Source organism: Salvia miltiorrhiza, chromosome 4 (genome assembly GCF_028751815.1).
Source record: "Salvia miltiorrhiza cultivar Shanhuang (shh) chromosome 4, IMPLAD_Smil_shh, whole genome shotgun sequence".
Lineage (NCBI taxonomy): Eukaryota > Viridiplantae > Streptophyta > Magnoliopsida > Lamiales > Lamiaceae > Salvia > Salvia miltiorrhiza.
Genome location: NC_080390.1, coordinates 16,368,188 through 16,390,654, shown reverse-complemented (window position 1 = coordinate 16,390,654; position 22,467 = coordinate 16,368,188). Strand labels below are relative to the sequence as shown.

General features: G+C 42.5%; 1 protein-coding gene across 1 annotated transcript; it reads left to right on the top strand.

Moving 5' to 3' along the window:
• Nucleotides 1-20,143: 20,143 nt before the first annotated feature.
• LOC131023073 (uncharacterized) lies at nt 20,144-21,511 on the top strand. Its single transcript, XM_057952616.1, has one exon. It carries the CDS (start codon nt 20,144-20,146, stop codon nt 21,509-21,511), a length of 1,368 nt encoding a protein of 455 aa, XP_057808599.1.
• The last annotated feature ends 956 nt before the right edge of the window (nt 21,512-22,467 follow it).

Here is a 22,467-nt window from a genome sequence, read left to right as displayed (position 1 = left end):
GAGATCTGTTGGCATCCGAAGCTTAGGATTTACTTGCTTTCATAGTTTTTCATAGTTTTCAAATTCATTGTTTTAAGTTAGATTTCAATTCAGTTTTTAGTTTATTCTTGGATTGTGATTGAGTGACACAATTACATGTTCAAGACATTTACGGTATTTCGTATTTCAATTCAATTTATTTTCGTTTAATCATGTTTACGTTTTTCATTCATGTTCATGCTTTCTTTTTAATTATGCAATTTAAATTATGCACTTTAGTTTCATGCCTAGATTAGTTGGTTTTTAATTTACAAGTATTTAATTTCATAAGTAGGTTTAATTTAAGTTCTTTAAAATCTTGCCTAGGGTTTAATAGTTCAATTCGCCTAGCTTAGTTTTATAATTCGGTTTTTAATTAAGTTTTTAATTCCAAGTTTTAGTTTAATAATCAATCTCTTTATTGCTTTCTTTACTATTTTTCCTACGATACTACTAAAAGCCCTTAAAGACTTTCCTTGAGAGATGACACTGGGTCAACTTACCATCACTAGGATGTCCTTGTTCTATTGCAAGTCAATCTAGAGGTGTTTCTAGTTGAGTTAAATTTTGGCGCCATTGCCGGGGAAGGTTTTAGGCGTTTTAGTTGTGTCGCTTTTACTTGCTTTATTTAAATTTCTATTTTTCTCGTTTTTACTTTTCTTTTCCTCCCACCCGGTGCGTTTAATCCGTGTGTTAAGTGTTGTGTATGCAGGGACGCCGTAGTCTGAAAAGAAAACTAACTTCCCCGCTGGATAACACTCGCACACATACCAGAGCAGACGTGTTATACTCTGACTTTAATTCTGAGGCGCACTCTGAAGCCAGCTCTGAATCTGACCAAGCAGAGCATAATACATACGAGGAGAAAGAAGTCATGGCTCAAAACATGGAGTACATGGGAGATTTCACCAGGCCGGTGATTGGAGATACCAACACATAGGCAATTGTGCTCCCCACTGCTGTGAGAAACTACAATCTCAAACCAAATGACTCGAATTTGCTGCCGGTGTTTCATGGGATGCCAAGTGAGGATGCTCTGCAATTCATCCGAGATTTTTGCACACAAGTGCAAACGATTCCTCTGCTTAGCCTCACGGAGGACCAACTCAAGCTCAATTGATTCCCCTATGCACTTAAAGACCGGGCAAGGACGTGGATGCTATCTCTGCCGCCCAACTCTATCACTACGTGGGGAGATGCTTGTGAAAAATTCATGCTGAAATACTACCCAAGCCACAAAACACAGGAGCTGAGAACAAAAATAATGGAGTTCACCCAAGGAGCGGATGAGCCTTTGCATGAAGCTTGGGAGAGATATGAAGAACTCCTCCGTCAATGCCCTCAACATCAATTCACTAATGTCATGTTGATGCAGTTCTTCTACGATGGGTTAGTGCAAACTGCCCAATTTATGGTGGACAGCACGGCAGGAGGAAACATAGCTCGGAAGACTGCGGCAGACTTGAAAGAGATTTTCATGACCTTGGCCGAGAGCTCCCAACAAAAGTCAGTCCGAGGACGGAGAGTAGAGGCTAGTGTCGTGACAAACCAGTTCGAGATGCAGCAACAATTGGCCTCGATCATGCGAGAAGTCCAACAGCTCAAGATGGAAAAGATGGAAAATTCTTCAGTTCAGAGCTCAGCGCCGCCGATGACAACTCAGCCAAATCCAGCTCTACCGATGTCAGCCACGCCGAACCCAGCCATGCAGTACGTTGAGCTGTGTGGTATATGTGGAGATTTCAGCCATGGAGCCAATGAGTGCTATAGAATGGGAGAGTTTACTCCGGAAGGACAAGCTGAGGTCTATGCAGCACAAGGATTTCAAGGCTACAATCAAGGGCCAAGCACAGACCTTATGGGCAGAACATGAATCAAGGCCAACAAAATGTTATTGGAGGATGGAGAAATCAGCCGAATGCTGGATGGGGAAATCAAAACTTTGGGGGGAATCAATACCGTCGACCACCCCAAGTGGGCTACCAACAGCAGCAACAATACTTCCCACCGTAGCCGAGCGTTCCACAACAATACCCACAGCAGTATCAACCGTCCCCAATGTAGCAAGGGAACGTTCAACCTCAATAATTGCAGAACGCGCAGCAGTTTCAAAAGCAAGTTCCACAGCAGAGACCGTCTTTGGAGGAGACTATGCAGTCCTTCATGGAGATCAGCAAGCAGAACATGGAGATGACTAAGCAAAATTTTGAGTCTCAATCCACCACAATAAAAAGACTTGAAACTACCGTGGGGCAATTATCGGGCACTTTGAACCAAATTCAACAGCAGCAGCAGCCTGGGAAATTTCATGGCCAACCCCTGCAAACTCACCAGGCTCAAGCTGTCACTGTTCTTCGCAATGGTAAGATGGTGGATAACAAAGTGGATGAGCCAGCGCAGACCAATTCAGCTCTAGACAGCTCAGTTCAGTTCAGTCCGTACAGGAGAAGGGAACCGAATTCAGCGCTGCCTGACCCAGCTATGCAGACCTCAGCTCTGCCACATTCCGCTACACAAAATCCAGCCCTGCCGATCTCTGCCCAGACCAGACCAGAGATTGATAACACTCATGTTTCCACGGTTTTTAATGTTATTATGATGTTAATTTTATAGGAAATTGAGTGTTGGATGATTGTTTTGTACTTAATTTGCTTTATCTTGTGAAACAAGATTCTTACTCGAAATTTTGAAGGAATTTTCAGATTTATTGAGTTCGAATTTGGAACAATGTCCTGAAATATAAGTTGTAGATCATCTCGATAAGAGTTCGTGAGCGCAAACGGATCATAAATCGGAGTTCGAATGAGAAAGTTATGGCCGAAACAAAAACGTCGCGCGCAGCAGTCAAAATTCAGCGACCTAAACGGCGACCGCCGAATTTGGGCGATTTTATGAGCAAAATCGGCGACCAACTCGGCGATCGCCGAGTAGGTCGCCGAAATCCCTGGATTGAAATTGGCTTTGAGGAGAAAATTCGGCGATCGCCGAATTTCAGCTGTTTTCAGGCCAAATTCGGCGACCTGTTCGGCGAACGCCGAACGGGTCGCCGTTTTTGACGCGTGTTTTTATATCTTCCGCGTTTTTACGTTTTTCCAAGTTATTTTCGAGCTCAAACTCTGTATTTTACCCTGGTACTATAAATAGGTCTTCTTTTGACCTATCTAGGGTTCCCAGCTTTAGTTTTTTAGTTCCCAACATTCATATTTCAGTTTTATAGCTTTAGAATATTTTAGCTTTCCAGTTTTCAAGGCTTGGATCAAGATTGAAGATTCAAGCCGCTACAATCGTTTTAATTCGGTTTTTATACAATTTGTTTTTACAATTGCGTTCAATTTAACTATGTTTATGTTTGATTTTATTATGTCTGGCTAGTCTTTTAATCTGAACCTAGGGTTTGTACATAGCTGATTGATTATGTGTTTTTGATTTATTGATATCAATTTGCCTTCCAACTTGTGATTCATGATTCCTGGTGCCTGTTCTCTTGTGAATTATCTGATCAATGATTACATGTCTAGCTGTTCAGTTTGAGTCTTGAATGCGATAATTGTTCAGCCGATTCAGGAATGCATGATATAGTGTTAGCCTTGAGTCTTGAATGCGATAGGTGAAGCTATAGGAAGCTATTCTTTATGTGCTATTTGGAGTTAATTTATTCCTTGGAGTCTTGAATGCGAAAAGGGATTAATTAATCTACGTTCATAGGTGGTCGTTAGAGACGCTTGTGAATAATATAGTGATCTTTCATCAGGGTTGGATTAAAATTGGTAATTGAATCAATAGGTTGAATACATGTAGTTGATTAGTGAAAGTACATCCCTAGGGTTAGAGCTTTCCTTATATTTGAGTTAATTATCATAGTTTACATGCTCTTTAGTTTTTATTTAGTTAATCTTAGTTCGTAATTCACCTTCAAATTCGTTTTACCTGCATACTGTGAGAGTCTGTTTAGGAAGTAGATAGAGTAATTTCGTTTTACAGTCTCTGTGGATACGATACTCTGCTTGCTATTTGCGTACTACAATTGCACTGTTTAGTTGCAGTTATTGTTGCTATAAAAATAGTGATCAACTTTTTGGCGCCGTTGCCGGGGACTGTTAAGATTTTGCTTTAATATTTCCAATAGGAATTTATAGTACTGCAAGTTTTTTTTTTTTGTTTTTTTTTTCTTTTCTAACTTTTATAAGTTGTGTTTCTGTAGGTTGCATATGAACACAAGATCTCACGGGAATCCTCTCTTTGAGTTTGACCCTGAAATCAACAAGACCTTGCGCAATCTAAAGAAGCAGAACGATCAAGTTGAGACAGAAACGATGGCTACTCCAGAGCAAATCCAAATTCGAGCTCTGCAAGAGCAGTTGAAGAAGCTGCTTGATGCACTGGAGACGAGAGAGGCTCAGAAACAACCAGCCATCAATGAAGCGTTCTTACCACAGTATGTGTACCAGGAGCCCCCAAGAGTGAACGTTAACAACTTTGAGCTGAAAACGGGTTTGATCACGATGATCCAACAGAGCCAATATGGTGGACAAGCGATTGAAGACCCTAATGCGCACCTGACGCATTTCCTGGAGCTGTGTAGCACGGTGAAGATGAATGGTGTCCCTGATGACATTATCCGTCTTCGTCTTTTTCCCTTTTCACTGCGAGATAAGGCGAAGTCGTGGTATCATACGCTGCAGCTGGGAGATAATATCGTGTGGGAGGATTTGGCTCATGCATTCCTACGCAAGTTCCATCCGCCTGGCCTTACATTGAAGTTGAAGATGGACATCGTGCAGTTTCAGCAGTACGATGGAGAAAAGCTAGCGGAGACTTGGGAACGGTATCAGGAGAAGCTCAGAAAGTGCCCAAGCCATGGATTTGATGAAGGCACGCTAGTGATAATGTTCTACAATGCCTGCGGGGAGCGTACAAGGATGCACATGGATACAGCTGCAGGTGGCTCTCTACTTCAGAAGAGCAGTTCTGATGCATGGAACATTATTGATAGTATGGCTTCTACAAGCTACCAATGGCCATCTGAGCGAATACAATTGAAGAAGGTTGCAGCTGCTTCCAGTTCTGATCCTATTGCAGCAATGGTTACTCAACAAGCAGCGATGGCTACGCAGCAGACAGCAATGGCTACACAGCTGGCAGAGGTGACTACAAAACTTGGTGAGTTGAATGTTGGACGTCCTGAGCAAGCTGTGATAGATCCGTCAGTTATGGAAGATGTCAATTATGTGAATGACAGAAATTATGGGAATTTCCAGCGAGGACAGCCAGGAATGTATGGCAGAAATCAACAATTTCAGCAGGGTCAGCAGCAGTTTCAGCCAGGAGCGCGCCCGCATCCTAACCTTTCTTACGGTAATCCAAACAATGCTTTGCAGCCTCCACCTGGATTTTCTGTGTCTAGCGGAGGAGTTATAAATGAGCCGAAGAAGGTATCAATGGAGGATATGATGCAGCAGATGTTAATGAAGATGACTGGGATGGAGACAACTGTTAGTTCAAGGATGACTAATTTGGAGTCTCAGGTGGTAAATATTGGGAATAATTTTTCAGCACTGTCCAAGCAAGTGCAGATTTTGGAGACTCAAGTTGGTCAGATGGCCAACCAAGCAGCTGCACAGCACAAGCCAGGCCAATTTTCTAGCAACACTCAGTTCAATCCGAAGATCCAACATCAACAGCCTCAGCAAAATCAGCAATGTCATTCCATCCGGGTGGTTGATAATTTAGTTGAGGATGAAGGTATTTTTGTTTCTCCTCCTCTTCCATTCCCGAGGCCAAGATTAGATGAGCAAAGCTCCAAATTTTTGGAGACATTTAAGAAGCTGGCTGTGAATATTCCTTCCGTGGAGATCTTGAGAAACAAGCCAAATGAGGTGCAAATTGTGAAGGCTGTGATGGAAAAGAAGAGTGCATTCAATGAATTTGAGGAGGTGCTCGCAGTGAAGGAGTATCAATTGCCTCCAAAGAGAGAAGATCCGGGCAGCTTCAATATTTCTGTGAAGATTGGAAAGTCATTGTTTGAGAAAGTGATGTGTGACACCGGAGCAAGCATAAATGTCATGCCTCTCAAAGTTTATAGGAAGTTGCAGCTGGGGAATTTGAAGCCAACCAACAAGACAATTCAGCTTATTGATAAGTCTTGCTCTAAACCTCTAGAAGTTGCGGAAGATGTGCTTGTGAAGGTGAGTGATTTTTTCTTCCCAGTCGACTTTGTAGTGTTGGATATTCCGGAGGATCCAAAGATGCCTTTGCTGTTATGGAGACCTTTCCTTGCCACTTGTGGAGCAAAGCTAGATATGCAAAGGGGGACGATGACATTGGGAGCCTATGGGAAAACTGTGATTTTCAAGAAACCTCCACCAAAGGAAGTTCCCCAGAATGAAGTGATTAATTTGGCTGACAGTTTTCTAGCAAATTTGGAGGATGAAGAGGTTGAGAAGAATGAGCTGCCCATGTATGAAGCCAAGAAAAAAACTCCAAAGCCAAAAGAAGTTTTGACTTTTGAGATGTGTTTGTTTTTGGAGCATGATGGGGGGTCTTTGAAAACCCATACCCCCAAGAAGAAAAAAGTGAAATTTCGGATTTTTCGGAACAAGAATGAGAAGGGGGCAATGCTTGTGGAGGATGTCCGAGCCAAGAGAAGTGTTTTTGTGGAGAGGGCACCCAAGAGTAGAAAAGCTTTCCAATGGTTAGAGTGCTGTTTCCGACCTCCATGAGTTTTTGAGGTATCGTCAAGCTCTAGACGTTAAATTAAGCACTTGTTGGGAGGTAACCCAACCGTTTTCTTTGTTTTGTTTTCCATTCGTTTAGTTTCTTTTTGTTTCTTTGTTTTCTTTGTTTTCTTTGTTTTGGGGTTTTTAGTGCAGCGTTGAGCTTGGAAGATGCGGGAACTCGCGCTTGGTTCATAACACCACCATGGAGCATGCTTTTTCTGTGAGTAGTGACACACATATCATCATCCCTCCAAACTTATTTTCGAACTTATGTTCTGTAATAAGTTTGGGGGAGGGGGGTGAGAGTAGATATGTGTATCACTTTTATCTTTTTGTAAGCTTTATTGTTTTATCCTGCTTGGTTGGTGGTGTGTGATTGTTTTTGAGATGATTATTGCTCCTTTAGATTTCTGGTGAGATGCCAATGATGATTTCTGTGAAAAAAAAATTGGAATTTGATTTTCTTTGATGATTTGAGCATATTGAAACTAATTTGCATAATTTTAGAGTGATTTTGACCTTGACTTTTAGACGTTGAATAAACCTGTGAGATTTTGAGCTATATCTGTTTATCATACACAGTTTATTCTTTGTTGTGAGTTTTGTCATTGCATGTGGTGATCTTCTAGAACTTGCCATGGTTTCTGTGTCGAGGTTGCTGTTGTGCCCAGGATTAGGAGATGATTTTAGGCCATCTTTTGCTAGCCACATTATTATCCCAAACACTGTCCTTGAAAAAATTATCCTTTGTTATCCACTTTGAGCCTATTTAGCTTTTATTCTTTAGCTGGATGATAGGGGGTGATGAAGTATATGAGAATCTTTATATGGTGAATATTCATAGTGGGTTGTGAAGAAGAAGGGATGATTTTGTGTTACTATTTACTCTTATGAGCTCTAGAAAAGTTATGGAAAGAAAAAAAAAACTGTTCAAAAAAAAAGAAAAAAAAAAGAAAAAGAAAGAGAAAAAAGTATAAAGTCGAGTGTATATTGAGATATTTGTTAGAAAATCGACTTTGTGTGTTGGAAATAAATTGAGAGCATAAAAGAGTGTTTAGTTCTGTATTGTGATGATTAAATCCCTTGAGTTGTGTTGTTTATAGTGATATAGTTGGGTGGAAGATGGAATTTATTCCATGCTTGATTAGTGAAGTCATAAGGTTGGTGTTCTTGATTTATTTGAGTCACTTAGCCTATATTTCCCTACCTTAACCAATGTCCCTACATTATAACCCGAAGAAAAAAACCTTTTTGATCTTAGTCATGTCACACTTTTAGCGATGGAGATTGTAGACGATTGGCAAGCCTATGGTAAGAGATCTGCATTGCATTGAATTCGATGAGAGCATACACGTCCAGCGTCCTATATATTCCATCAAATTGAGAGTTGAGTGATACACATACCTTGTGAGATTCAATTGTTTGGAATGTCAAGGTTGATTTTGCTATAGGTTGTGTTTATTGGTGAATTTTGTGCTTGATTATTGAAGATTTGAGAATTCCATTATTCTTTATTTTTCGGAGGCATCTATGAGCTAGAGTTCTTACCCATTCGTGTTATTGTTTGTGTTCTTCTCATTATTCGAGGACGAACAATGGATTAAGTTTGGGGGAGTTGATAACACTCATGTTTCCATGGTTTTTAATGTTATTATGATGTTAATTTTATAGGAAATTGAGTGTTGGATGATTGTTTTGTGCTTAATTTGCTTTATCTTGTGAAACATGATTCTTACTCGAACTTTGAAGGAATTTTCAGATTTATTGAGTTCGAATTTTGATGCATGCCATGGAGGCCCAAGTTACGTTGCATATGTGGGCTGATTTAATAGAGTCTTTTATTTTGTTTTATCTTATAATTTTCGTGGGTTATGTTAGGGTGGCTGAAATTAGGCCTTAGTTGAGTCAATTTTGAGTTTTATACCTTGTTTTGACTAAGGATATGTTTCCTTATTAGATTAGGAGTTATTTTCCATGTTTATTCTCCTAGTTTGGTTAGGTTTTCGCATACCTTATTTGTAGTCCTTATGATGGACGAAAATTAGGGCTTCTTTGCTTGGTAGTTAAGTTGTTTCCTTCTTAGATTAGGGTTAGTCTTTGCCTATATATAGGCCTTCTTATGTTGGACGAAAATTAGCCTACCTTTAATCAAATTGTGAGTTTTTATTCTCTCTTGAGAGTTTCGAATTCTTCTTGATTTTTCCAAGACGAATTCAATTTATCGACGTAACGGCGAGATCAACCAACCCTCGTCGGGTGTCATTCAGCGTCCCCGAGTTGCTGCGTCAACTGCACGTTGGGGTTTAGGGATCCGTTCGCCTAAATCATTCCGCGGGTTAGATTCAGAGGTTTTGGGATTTCCATCCTTTTCCGTTCCAGTTCAGTCTTCCGCGTGCGTTGTGTTCGATCGATCGGCAAGGATCGTATCAAATTTGGAACAATGTCCTGAAATATAAGTTGTAGATCATCTCGATACGAGTTCGTGAGTGCAAACGGATCATAAATCGGAGTTCGGACGAGAAAGTTATGGCCGAAACAAAAACGTCGCGCGCAGCAGTCAAACTTCGGCGACCTAAACGGCGACCGCCGAATTTGGGCGATTTTATGAGCAAAATCGGCGATCGCCGAATTTCAGCTGTTTTCAGGCCAAATTCGGCGACCTGTTCGGCGAACGCCGAACGGGTCGCCGTTTTTGACGCGTGTTTTTATATCTTCCGCGTTTTTACATTTTTCCAAGTTATTTTCGAGCTCAAACTCTGTATTTTACCCTGGTACTATAAATAGGTCTTCTTTTGACCTATCTAGGGTTCCCAGCCTTAGTTTTTCAGTTCCCAACATTCATATTTCAGTTTTATAGCTTTAGAATATTTTAGCTTTCCAGTTTTCAAGGCTTGGATCAAGATTGAAGATTCAAGCCGCTACAATCATTTTAATTCGGTTTTTATACAATTTGTTTTTACAATTGCGTTCAATTTAATTATGTTTATGTTTGATTTTATTATGTCTGGCTAGTCTTTTAATCTGAACCTAGGGTTTGTACATAGCTGATTGATTATGTGTTTTTGATTTATTGATATCAATTTTTCTTCCAACTTGTGATTCATGATTCCTGGTGCCTGTTCTCTTGTGAATTATCTGATCAATGATTTACATGTCTAGCTGTTCAGTTTGAGTTTTGAATGCGATAATTGTTCAGCCGATTCAGGAATGCATGATATAGTGTTAGCCTTGAGTCTTGAATGCGATAGGTGAAGCTATAGGAAGCTATTCTTTATGTGCTATTTGGAGTTAATTTATTCCTTGGAGTCTTTGAATGCGAAAAGGGATTAATTAATCTACGTTCATAGGTGGTCGTTAGAGACGCTTGTGAATAATATAGTGATCTTTCATCAGGGTTGGATTAAAATTGGTAATTGAATCAATAGGTTGAATACATGTAGTTGATTAGTGAAAGTACATCCTTAGGGTCAGAGCTTTCCTTATATTTGAGTTAATTATCATAGTTTACATGCTCTTTAGTTTTTATTTAGTTAATCTTAGTTCGTAATTCACCTTCAAATTCGTTTTACCTGCATACTGTGAGAGTCTGTTTAGGAAGTAGATAGAGTAATTTCGTTTTACAGTCTCTGTGGATACGATACCCTGCTTGCTGTTTTCGTACTACAATTGCACTGTTTAGTTGCAGTTATTGTTGCTATAAAAATAGTGATCAGAGATGCCGAGCTCTGCCTTCACCAGAGCAGAGCTGCCGAGCTCTGCCTCCACCAGAGCAGAGATGCCGAGCTCAGTTCTGACCAGCCCACCCAATGGAGAGAAGGCGGAGAGATGAAGAAAGGAAAGGAGGATAAACTTCACAAGTCTACTACACCTTATCGACCTCTGATCCCTTTTCCGAACAGATTGAAGAATGAACAGCTTGATAAACAGTTCGCCGACTTCTACAACATGCTCGCCAAGGTGAACGTGAATCTTCCTCTCCTTGATGTGATCAGAAAAGTCCCGGCGTGTGTGAAGTTTTTCAAGGAGTTAGTCTCCAACAAGCGGAAGTTCGGGGACAATGAGAAGATTCTAGTCTCGGAAATTGCGAACTCTATCATACAGCAACCCTTGCCACCAAAGCAGCGCGATCCAGGTAGCTTTGTGATTAAAATTGCTTTAGGAAATGGTAAGGAAGCCTCTGGTGTGTTGGATTTGGGTGCCGGAATTAATTTGATGCCTTACTATATTTTTAAACAATTAGAGTTAGGTGATTTGAAACCCACCCGCATGTGTTTGCAGCTAGCCGATAGGTCCGTTAGATACCCCCGTGGGATAGTAGAGGATGTGTTGGTGAATGTTGGGGGCCTGATTATTCCCGTTGATTTTGTGGTCCTTGAAATTGGGGAGGTGCATGAAAATGGTGTAGAGCACACACTACGGTTAGGAAGACCGTTTATGGCAACCACTAACACCTTGATTGACGTTAAGGATGGAAATATTAAAATGACCGTGTTAGGGGAGTTAGTGTCTTTCTCTGTGCATGATAGTCGTGCAAGGCCTTCCGCAAATTTTATCAACGAATGCTCCTTTATAGATCCTATTGATGGCTTGGTTGAGAAGGTATTTTTACAGGAGCAGGAGTGTGTGGAAGTCTATGCTGGATCGGCAGACTTGGAAGAGCCAGCTGGGGAAGCTGAAGCGTTCGGTTCTGCACTCGCCAGCTCTGCCCCCTTCAGCTCTGCACTGCCCAGCTCTGCCCTGCCAGCCTTTCCGAGCTCCGCGCAGTCCAGCCCAGCTTCACCGAGCTCAGCGCTGCCCTGCCATACAGAGCTGCAAATTGATGAACAAGTGGGAGCCAGGAAGTCAGCGCTGGAACTAAAGGAACTCCCAGACAATCTCAAGTATGTATTCTTAGAAGAGAAAAATGGGAAGCCGAGGTTCAGAACGGTAGCGCTGTCCCAGAAGCAAGAAGGTGCGATGCTAGAGGACGTGTTTGACCCTGGTGTAACCCAGTCTAAGGAGAATTTCAGAGGAGAGGGTCATCGCATGAAATCCGATTATGGGCAGATGAGTACTCCGATGGTGGTGGAGTCTCACATTCTGCACGATCCTCACTGATGATTTAAATCTAAAGTCGGGCTGGAGACTTTAACTCTAGCGCTTGGTGGAAGGCAACCCACTGTTGGTTTGTTTTTAGTTTTTGTTTTTCGTGTGTTTTCTTTGTTTTCCGTTGTTTGTTTCGTGTCTTTCCTAAGTTTCGGTTGCTTTGCGGATACTATGATGCTTGGTGTGCATGTCTTGTTTTCAGCGCTGCAATTCTCAATATGCCGCCAGCGCTGCTGCCACCACCGCTACATCAAGTCAGCGCTGCACTTTTCCACTGTTGCACTTTTCCGCGCTGCACTTTTCCACCGCTGTACTTTTCCACCGCTGCACTTTTCCGCGCTGCACTTCTCTGCGCTGTACTTTTCCGCGCTGCACTTCTCCGCGCTGCTCTGCCAGCGCTGACCTGATTCAGCGTGGCCACTCTTCACTCTGCCACAGACCGCGAATTCCCCTCTTCACCACCTCGCACGATGCTTCAGTTTTCTCATTGCCGATAATCAGGGACGTTTTCTTAACTCTTCTTATTTCTTTTGTGCCCTGAGGACATGGCATGCTTTAAGTGTGGGGGGGTGTTTTATTGCGCTTATGCTTTCAATTGGGCGAGATTAGTCTTTCTATGCTTAGTTTTTGGTCTCGAATCGTGCTAATTTTTATGAATTTGTGGAAGAGTAGATGGTTTTCGATGCGAATTTCGGGTTTGTGAATGAATGGTGGTTATTCTTGTTTTACTCTTGATATATGTTTCTTGTTTATGCAAAGAATTTGAGTTTTGTTGCAACACGATTGTAAGAAAGTAAAACGTGATTTGTCCGGTAGATGCTAGAAGGAGTGTTGTCATTGTGATTGCCTACGATCGTATCTTATCTGTGAAAATGTTGGACGAATTGCCAACTTCAAAATTGCCAGCTCTGAAACATCTGGCCTGTTCTGAAATGTGATAGCTCTGAGTCTCTGCTCCTCTAGTCTAACTATGAGCATGGGAAACCACGTGAAAAGACTTTGGAGTACATCCAAACGGTTTTATTTCATGAATTATAGCTCAACTGTCGGAAATCTCAAGCACACAAAGTGTGAAAAATGGTGATATTGATTATAAAGGCGATCACATTAGGGAATTCACTTCTAGCGGAGAATTGGGTCTGATCGAATTGCTTACTCCTTTGTTGCTTCTTAAACTTTGAGTTACTTGCATGATCGAGAGATGTGTGTTGATTGTAAAATTTTGAACTGACTTTGAGAACGTTTGGATGGAAATCAGCATTGTTGAAATCAATCTCTTCTTAGGATTCATATGGATTTTGCTTGAGGACAAGCAAAAGGCTAAGTGTTGGGGGGGTTGATTTATGCTTAATTGTTCTAATTTTAGGGGTTTGCATGAGCTTTATTTTAAGATAATCTTCTGGAAATTGGTGCGTTTTATGGTGTATTTTATGCTTTACAGGAGATTTAGGTTTTCGAGATGAAGAGTGCAAATTTTGGAGAGTTTGGGCTAAGAATTACGTATTTGTGCATACTCTGGCATGTCAGAGAAGCGAAGCCCCGCATGCCAGAGCAGCGAAATGGGAAGCCAGAGAAACTCCTCAAAAGCCAGAGCAGCGGAACCAACCCAGAGCAGCGAAGTCAAAAGTCGAAGCGCCAGAGGAATCGAAGCGCCAGAGGAATCGAAAGCGCCAGAGAAATCACTTCGCTGCTGGAATCATAAGTGCCAGAGGAATCGAAAACGCCAGAGGAATCGAAAACGCCAGAGGAATCACTTCGCTGCTGAAATCACACGCCAGAGGAATCAAAGGCAGAGCGGAAGCCATTCCGCTGGCGAGAACCAGAGCGGAAGCCATTCCGCTTGCGAGAGCCGCAATTTCCGCCAGGGTGGAGATTATTTGCAGAGCGCGCGTCACAGCTGGAGAGTTGCCTTATTTTGCACGATTCTATTGCCTTTAGAGTTCTACTTTGCATGGCAACTTTCATGGTGATCCAGAGTAATTTGAAGTCTATAAATAGGGCCATACTTTTCATTGTAATATAATCCCTTGCCCTAGTTTTAGACGCCATCTTTGAGATTTGTTGGCATCCGTAGCTTAGGATTTACTTGCTTTCATAGTTTTTCATAGTTTTCAAATTCATTGTTTTAGGTTAGATTTCAATTCAGTTTTTAGTTTATTCTTGGATTGTGATTGAGTGACACAATTACATGTTCAAGACATTTACGGTATTTCGTATTTCAATTCAATTTATTTTTGTTTAATCATGTTTACGTTTTTCATTCATGTTCATGCTTTCTTTTTAATTATGCAATTTAAATTATGCACTTTAGTTTCACGCCTAGATTAGTTGGTTTTTAATTTACAAGTATTTAATTTCATAAGTAGGTTTAATTTAAGTTTTTTAAAATCTTGCCTAGGGTTTAATAGTTCAATTCGCCTAGCTTAGTTTTATAATTCGGTTTTTAATTAAGTTTTTAATTCCAAGTTTTAGTTTAATAATCAATCTCTTTATTGCTTTCTTTACTGTTTTTCCTACGATACTACTAAAAGCCCTTAAAGACTTTCCTTGAGAGATGACACTGGGTCAACTTACCATCACTAGGATGTCCTTGTTCTATTGCAAGTCAATCTAGAGGTGTTTCTAGTTGAGTCAGCACGTGCACTGGATCTTGTACTAACGAACCTTGGGCTGCATCAGCATACACGTCCTACTTGAGAATTTTATCATTCTTTATTATTCGGAGGCATCGATGAGCTAGATTTCTTACCCATTCGTGTTATTGATTGTGTTCTTCTCATTATTCGAGGACGAACAATGGCTTAAGTTTGGGGGAGTTGATAACACTCACGTTTCCATTATTTTTAGTATTCATATGATGTCAATTTTATAGGAAATTGAGTGTTGGATGATTGTTTTGTGCTTAATTTGCTTTATCTTTTGAAACATGATTCTTACTCGAACTTTGAAGGAAATTTCAGGTTTATTGAGTTCGAATTTGGAAAACTTATCTGAAATAGGAGTTTTAGATCATCTCGATACGAGTTCGTGAGCGCAAACGGATCATAAAACGGAGTTGGGATGAGAAAGTTATGACCAAAAAAAGAAAGTCGCGCGCAGCAGCAAAACAGCGGCGACCCCGCGGCGACCGGACGGCGAGCGCCGCCTGAAGAAGAAATTTTGGGAAGCAGCCGGCGACCGGGCAGCGACCGCCGGGCAGCCCGCCGAGTTTTCGGCGCTAGCGGCGTCCGCGCGGTGAGCGCCGTCCGATTGCCGCCAGACCGTCGCGCCTCCGTATTTTTGCGTTTTTTTAATGCATTTTTCAAGTCTTTTTTGAGCTCAAACTCTATATTTTACCGTGTTACTATAAATAGGTCTTCTTTTGACCTATTTTGGGTTCCTTTTTCAGTTCCACAAGATTGAAGATTCAAGCTGCTACATTCGTTCTTATTCAGTTTTTATATAATTCAGTTCTTCCAATTGAGTTTTTATTAATTATGTTTATGTTTTATTTCAATATGTCTGGCTAGTTTCGCTTAGCTGATTCTAGGGTTTGTAAATAGTTGATTGAATTTATGTGATTTATTTGTTAATACCTTTGGGCCTTCCAGTTTATGATTCATAATTCCTGGTGCCTAATTTCTTGTGAATTATCTGATCAATAGTTTGCATGTTTAGCTATTCGGTTTGAGACCTAGCGGAGATAACTGTTTAGCTGATTCAGGAATGTATGATATGATCTTAACCTTGAGACCTAGCGGAGATAGGTGGATCATATGGAGCTATTCTTAGGAGCTTTTGGGAGTTAGTAGATTTTCTTGAGACCTAGCGGAGATAGAGAATTTACTAATCTACGATCGTTGTTGCTCTAGCGAGAGTGATTGATTAATTAAGTGATCTCTCATCATAACTGGATTAAACTGGTACATAGGATTAATAGATTAATTGCGTAGATTTAGTTAATGAATTTACTACCCTAGGATCAGTTATTTTTAATATTTGATTTTTCTACGTGCTTTGATTTATTGCTATTTGCGTTTTAGTTTAAGTCAATCAAACCTTCTTTTTATTCATTTGCCTGTCTACTGTTATAGTCTGTTTAGGAGATAGCTAGAGTTATTTCGTTGTGTCAGTCCCTGTGGATACGATATTCGATTGTTGTTTATACTACAATTACACCGTGTTAGTTGCGGTATTTTATTGCTAATAAATTAGTGATCACTTATCAAGATGTTGCCACCAAAAACCTTAGGCTCCTTACACCACCCAAGAATCGCAGGACAAAAGGGACCAGGCCAACAACCACCTGAACCAAACACAAGCCAGAGCCATAGGGAGCCAACACTAAACCAAAGGAACGAGAGAGACTCGGAAACACGTGAAGAAGGGGCAATCTCCCAAAGCCAGCGGACCCAGGACCACCCACAAACCAACAGAAAACAAATTAAAAACCAAGAAAAGGACAGAAACTTCTCTGGAAGACACAACTCTCTTAAATGACAATACGAACATAAGGTAGGCGTCTCCTGTCATCGCTAACCAGCTGGAGGATATCTGGAATTGCAAAGGGCCAGAGTCCTTCCTCCTCCACCGAAGAGGCCATGAAGTCAGCAACACGATTCCCTTCCCTGTAAATGTGAGTGATAATAATATGGAGCTCAGCAATGGAAGAAAGTACTTTCCGCCAACGGCTAAAGAACCTCCAAGGAACCGTGTGGGAGCGCGAACGGAAGAGATCGACCATGTAAATGCAGTCCGTGTCAATCCACACATAATCCCAACCCTGCACCACAATCTGCTCTAAAGCATTGATGAGGGCAAGAAGCTCCGCCTCAAACGCCCAGCCACGGCCAGCAGAGAAATGGAAGCAACCTAAAACAGACGAGGAATCCCGAAAAACTCCTCCAGCATGAATAAGGGGAGGGGAGCCATGAACCGAGCCATCAATATTAATCTTCCGCCACGGATGAGGAGGAGAAAGCCAGAACACATAAATGTAAAAAGTAAGGCGACGGGGTCTACCCGGCAGCCCAAGACCATGCAGAATAAGCAGCTCCTCAACAAAATTAGCCATCTCCCCCAAACTGAAACGACAGGCTTCCAGGATGAAGGCTTTGACCTGAATAGCCAGAGCCACAGCAGAAATCGGAGCCTCATAAAAAATAGCTCTGTTCCTGATGTTCCAGAGGCTCCAAATGGCAGACATAACACCAACCCGCCGGAGATTGTTCACCTGCTTGCTCACAGGCCTTTTCATAGCCCAAATGATCAAACTCCCAATCTCCTAGATCGACAAACCATCCACCCTGAACTAAGTGAAGAGGGAGCCCCAAACCTGTCTAGCAATAGCACACTCCCAATACTGATGACTGATATCCTCGTTCGCATTCCTGTAAAGAGGACACCAACCCGGACCAATGTAACCAGAGCGACGCATAGAACTGGCTCTAGGGAGCCTGTCCAGAAGAAACGCACCAAGTCACAATGGACGGGTGCACTGGAATAAGCGGCGCCCCAATCCACTTGCCCCAATCCACAGCCACCCAACTAGGACGAACATGATCCATGGCAAGCGCAGAGGAGAGATCTCCAAAATGAGAATGAGTCCAAGCCCGGCGATCCTCCCCACCACTGATAGGAACAGGCAGAATGTCCAAAAAAGCCTGCAAGAAGTCTAGAGTGAAGTGCCAAGTGTCATCAAAATAATAGTCCGAGATAGGCTGCATGAGAAACTGATACTCGACAGCCAGGATCCCAATCGTGTCAACCAGCCGGTAGCCAAGCCAGCTATCTAACCAGAACATAATAGAAGAGCCAAAGCCAATAGAGCAATGCGTGTCACTGACCAAAGAGCGGATAGAATCCCGCGAACCCAACCAAATCGTAGAAGAAAACCAAGGAGAATGGGGCCGCAAACAGGAATCCAAATAACGTTGTCGGAACAATTGAAACCCAAGGAATCTGAAGTGATCAACAACCACCCCAACCTAAGCATGAAGCTCTGACTGATGTGAGAGAAAGACTTAACGTTCAGCCCATCCTGGGCCTTAGGAGCACAAACTCTATTCCAAGCCACCGAAGACCGTGGCTTGGATTTGGTGCTGCCCGTCCAAATAAAGGACCGACAAGCACGATCCAGGTCATGCAGCAGCTTAGCCGGCCACTTGTAAATCAACATGCTATGAACAGCCGCACTCTGAATGACTGAGGTGACCAAACAAATACGACCCGCCATTGACAGTTGCATGCCTTGCCACTTAGGAAAGTGAGCAATAATACGATCCCGAATGCAAGCCTGTCGAGCAGAAGAGGCTCGGCCTGCGAAGATAGGTACCCCCAAATAGACAAAAGGCAGGGAACCAGAGGAGAAGCCCAAATCCCTATGAAGCCAGAGACGCAACTGAAGGGGGACCCCTTTGCCAAAATAAACCGTGGACTTGGCTTTATTGCAGAATTGACTAGAAACGTTAGCATAAATCTGGAGAATAGACTCTATCATCCTGCAACTGCGTTGATAAGCCCAGGTTTGTGCTCTGTTTTTATGTGTATTTTAAGTCTAGATCGAGTCTTTTTCCTTGTGTTTGTGTCGTTTGGTCGCCTGGGAGGGCGTAGTTCAATGGCAGGGACCAGCTTGTGGGAAAGAGGCCAAAATGCCAGAGAAACGAAGTGCCAGAGGATTCAAAAAGGCCAGAGGAATCAAAGCCGCCAGCGAATTCAAAAAGGCCAGAGAAATCAAGACGCCAGAGCGGAGGTCATTCCTCTGGACGCCAGAGCGGAGGTCATTCCTCTGGACGCCAGAGCGGAGGCCATTCCTCTGGACGCCAGAGCAGCGGAGTCGGCTTTGCCAGACGAATCAGCCGAGCAGCGGAATCCTCCAAGCAGCGGAATCAGCCGAGCACTCCAGGGGTCGAAAGTGTTGTCACCTCTCGTGAAAGAGGTATGTGCCGGAAGCAAAGGGATTTTGGAGGCAAGACCATCCCTTATGCCCATAAGTACCGCACGAGAGCTGGCAGGCAAGAGAAGGAAGGAAGGCAAGAGAAGACGGAGGCACAACAGACGGGCGAGGAAGGATTGCAAGTGAGAGTCCGAAAAGGGCGGAAGGCGGCAGCTATCCAAAAGAGACCGATAAGGCCAAACCACAGCCTTATCCAAAAGGAAACATATCTTCATGAAGATTAGGTCTGAAAAAGGATACGCATCTCCATGCTTGCATGGATCCGGCCACACATCATGGGCTGGGTCTTGCTGCCCTAGTTACTCCTATAAATACCCGAAGAGCTTCACAAGCCAAAGGTGCTGAAATTTCGTTCTGTTGTGCATTGTTTGAGAGTTGAAGCTAGCCCAGGCTGTGGGCATATTCTCGTACTTTACTGTTTATGTTTTTCACGGCACTTTCGGCCGTAGGTACTTCTATTTTCATTTAAGTAATTTCAATTCCAGTTATGTTTTCCTTTATATCTTTTGCTTGTGTTATTTACGTTATGGTTGGCTAAGTTTATATTCTGATTTGGGTAAGATGATCTAAGCATGAATGAATAAACTCGAGAGGTCTAATTTGAGCATAACAACTATATGAGCATATTCCCGATACACTAGGTTTGATTCCAATAAGGCTTTAACAACTTGGTTAATTAATTGATCACTAGTTAACTAGGGAGTTTTGGTCACAAGTAATAATTTGGGTATAAGGCGAGTTGCCATCGACCTCCAAAATAGTACAACTGGTGTTGGAGCCGTGACTGCTGTGAAATATCGGCGTAAGAGTCAAGTGGGTCTATCTAATTCTTAAAGCATTATGGGCAAAGCACAACTAGTGATAGGCCATCGCAGAGAGCGTGGATGTTGTCCGGGGTAGTTGATTTCCATTAGCTGACCCTTCTAAGGGATCATAAACTTAAAGGATAGATTGGGCAGGGGGTTTGTTGTGTGCGTGACGAGTGACAATAGGGGCACAATAATTCTTAAGCCTATAACCACTAGTATGCAAATATAGTGATTAATCTTTGCACCAATGATCGAGTGTTAATTCATGTTTAGTGATTCAAACCCAAGTCAGAATTATTTTGTTATTTGATTTATCTCCTTTGTTATTTCAGTTTAGGTTGGATACCCGTTCTGCCCATAACCACGTTTTGGTCGGAACACTGCAGAAAACAAAACCTTTTTAGTGACACCCTTGCAGGAGAAGTTACTGCTCAGTTCCCTGTGGATTCGACTCTGGACTTACCGCTAGCTAGTCTAGTTGTGGGCACAGGATTCATCAAATTGGCGCCGTTGCCGGGGAATTGAGAGCGCTAGTAATTTCTTTTGTGATTTTTGTGTGAGTTTTGCCTTCACGTTTGTGTATGCGTCGTACCAGGAGTGCAGGTAACGAAGATCTTTTGTTCCACGAGGAGATTGAAAGACTTGCTCGAGAGAACAACGCTGCTAGACGCAGGGCAGAACAAAAGGCACAGGCAAGAGAGAGACAGATAGAAGCAGAGAGACAGATAGAAGCGGAGAGAGAGATGGCAGATAATCCAGAAGGGCAGAATGACAACGCCAACAAGACTCTCCGAGATATGATGTTTCCGAACAACTTGAACCTCCGGCCATCAGCCATAGTACTACCGGAGATTATTGGAAATTGGGAGCTGAAGCATACTCTGATCCAGATTTTGCCCAAGTACAGTGATATGCCCGGAGAGGACCCTCAAAGACATCTCCAAGACTTTGAGATGGCATGTGGAACAGTGCGCACCGCTAGTCAAGCACTTGGCGAATACATCCGACTCCTTACTTTTCCGTTCTCTCTGTTAGAAGGAGCGAGGGAGTGGTTGTATGATTTGCCCGAAGGAAGCATTCGGACCTGGCAGGAGTTGCAGAGCAAGTTTTTGGAAAAGTACTTCCCAGCTGCTCGGATCCAAAATCTGAGGACTCGAATAAGCAACATAAAGATGGGATTGGCAGAAGTTCTATATGAGTACTGGGGAAGGTTCAAGCAGATGCTGGCCAAATGCCCACAACACCAAATACCGGATCATGATCTTATTTGGTATTTCGTGGAAGGACTCCGAAGGCAAGATAGGCAATGGTTACACGCTGCATGTGGAGGATCAATCTTAAACAAATCTGCAGCGGAAGCTTTCAAGCTCATAGCCGACATGGCAGAGGAATCGAGAGATGAGGAAGGGACTATAGTCAGAACTACTCCAGTGCCGGCTCCTTCTGCCCAAGACGATAAGTTGGACAAGCTTTGCAACATGTTCGAGAAATTTATGACAAATCAAGGAACACCCAATCAAGGGATCCCCAACATTCGGAAGCCTGTGAAGGCATGCCAGCATTGCACGGCGACTTCACATGCAACCGATGAATGTCCACAACTTTTCGAAGATGAAGAGCTTAATGCTATTGGGCAACAGCAAGGAAGAAGCAATGGAGGACAAAGCCAGAAACCTTTTGAGCCCTACAGGCAGCAGTACAACAATCAAGGATGGAGGCAACATGAGAACCTGAGGTATGGCAACAACAACTTTTTGGGGCCAAACCAAGGGCGGACGAGTAATCCACCGCAATACTCGCAACAACTGCAACAGGCAAGAGGATCCTCCCTATCAGAGCTCGTGCATCAAATGGCCCAACAACAAGTGAAGTTCCAGCAAGAGACCGAAAAGTTCATAATGGAGACTAGAGGAGGAATGCAAAATGTGAACTCCCTGAAGGAATATTAAACTGAATTAATACTCGGTTTGCCCCGAAGATCGTTTCTTGGAATATTATTAATTTATCATACAACGATTAATCCCTAACATGCTCCTATGAATTTAACAGTTGCACATTGGAGTTAGAAAATACCTGAAGAATTCCTAAGAATTCGTCAATCCGTCGCTGAACAGGTCAGCCAACTTCAACGCTCTGTTTGACCCCTCAAACGACCTCCAATCGTATTTTGTGCAGAAATACGACTTCTTCGTCTTCAAAAGAGCTTTCCGTGGCCGTCTGTTTCACCTCAATCGGACTTCTTTAGAGGAAGTTATGGCTGTTCTTCGGAGACTGCCAGAACTTGATTTCCTGCGAAAATCTGACTCCAGCTCAGATCTTCTGAACTGTATCCCGCTCAGCTTTCACCGTTGGATGGACAACGTTCTATGAAAGTCCCAAGAGAGAATGCTCCACTCGATTTCCTGCGCCCCACACAGCTCTCAAAACCCTAATTTTATCAGTGTGTTTTCCTGAGAGCTGACAGCTGTATTTATAATAAAATAAATACGTGTAGGCACATAATTAGTGTAGGAGGAGTCTTTCTCTTCTTCTAGGGCTAGGAGACTTTGGGCCAGTCCAAGGACCAGATACAAGGAATAAAGATGGGCCTCAAATAAATTAATTTATCTATGGTCAGCCCAGACCATAATTAATTTATAAATATCAGTTCATTCCACTAGAGAACCAATATTGACTTACCCCTTTATTGCCGGTGATGAGTCGGGGCTTGTATTTAGACTTATTAAATCCTCGTATTTAAAATCTCCGACATCCATTAATTAATTATAGGCTCTGACAGCCTTAATTAATTAATCTCTTTTGTAATCCTTAAGCAGTACCACTCAAACCTTATTATTGCGCCTGAACTTAATCAACCTGCAGGGTTTAGCGCAATAAACATTATTGAGCTCCTTAAGGGGATGTC

What these genes read in the sequence shown, in the direction of transcription:
- LOC131023073 (XM_057952616.1), top strand. Translation starts at nt 20,144, where the DNA reads ATGCGTCGTACCAGGAGTGCAGGTAACGAAGATCTTTTGTTCCACGAG.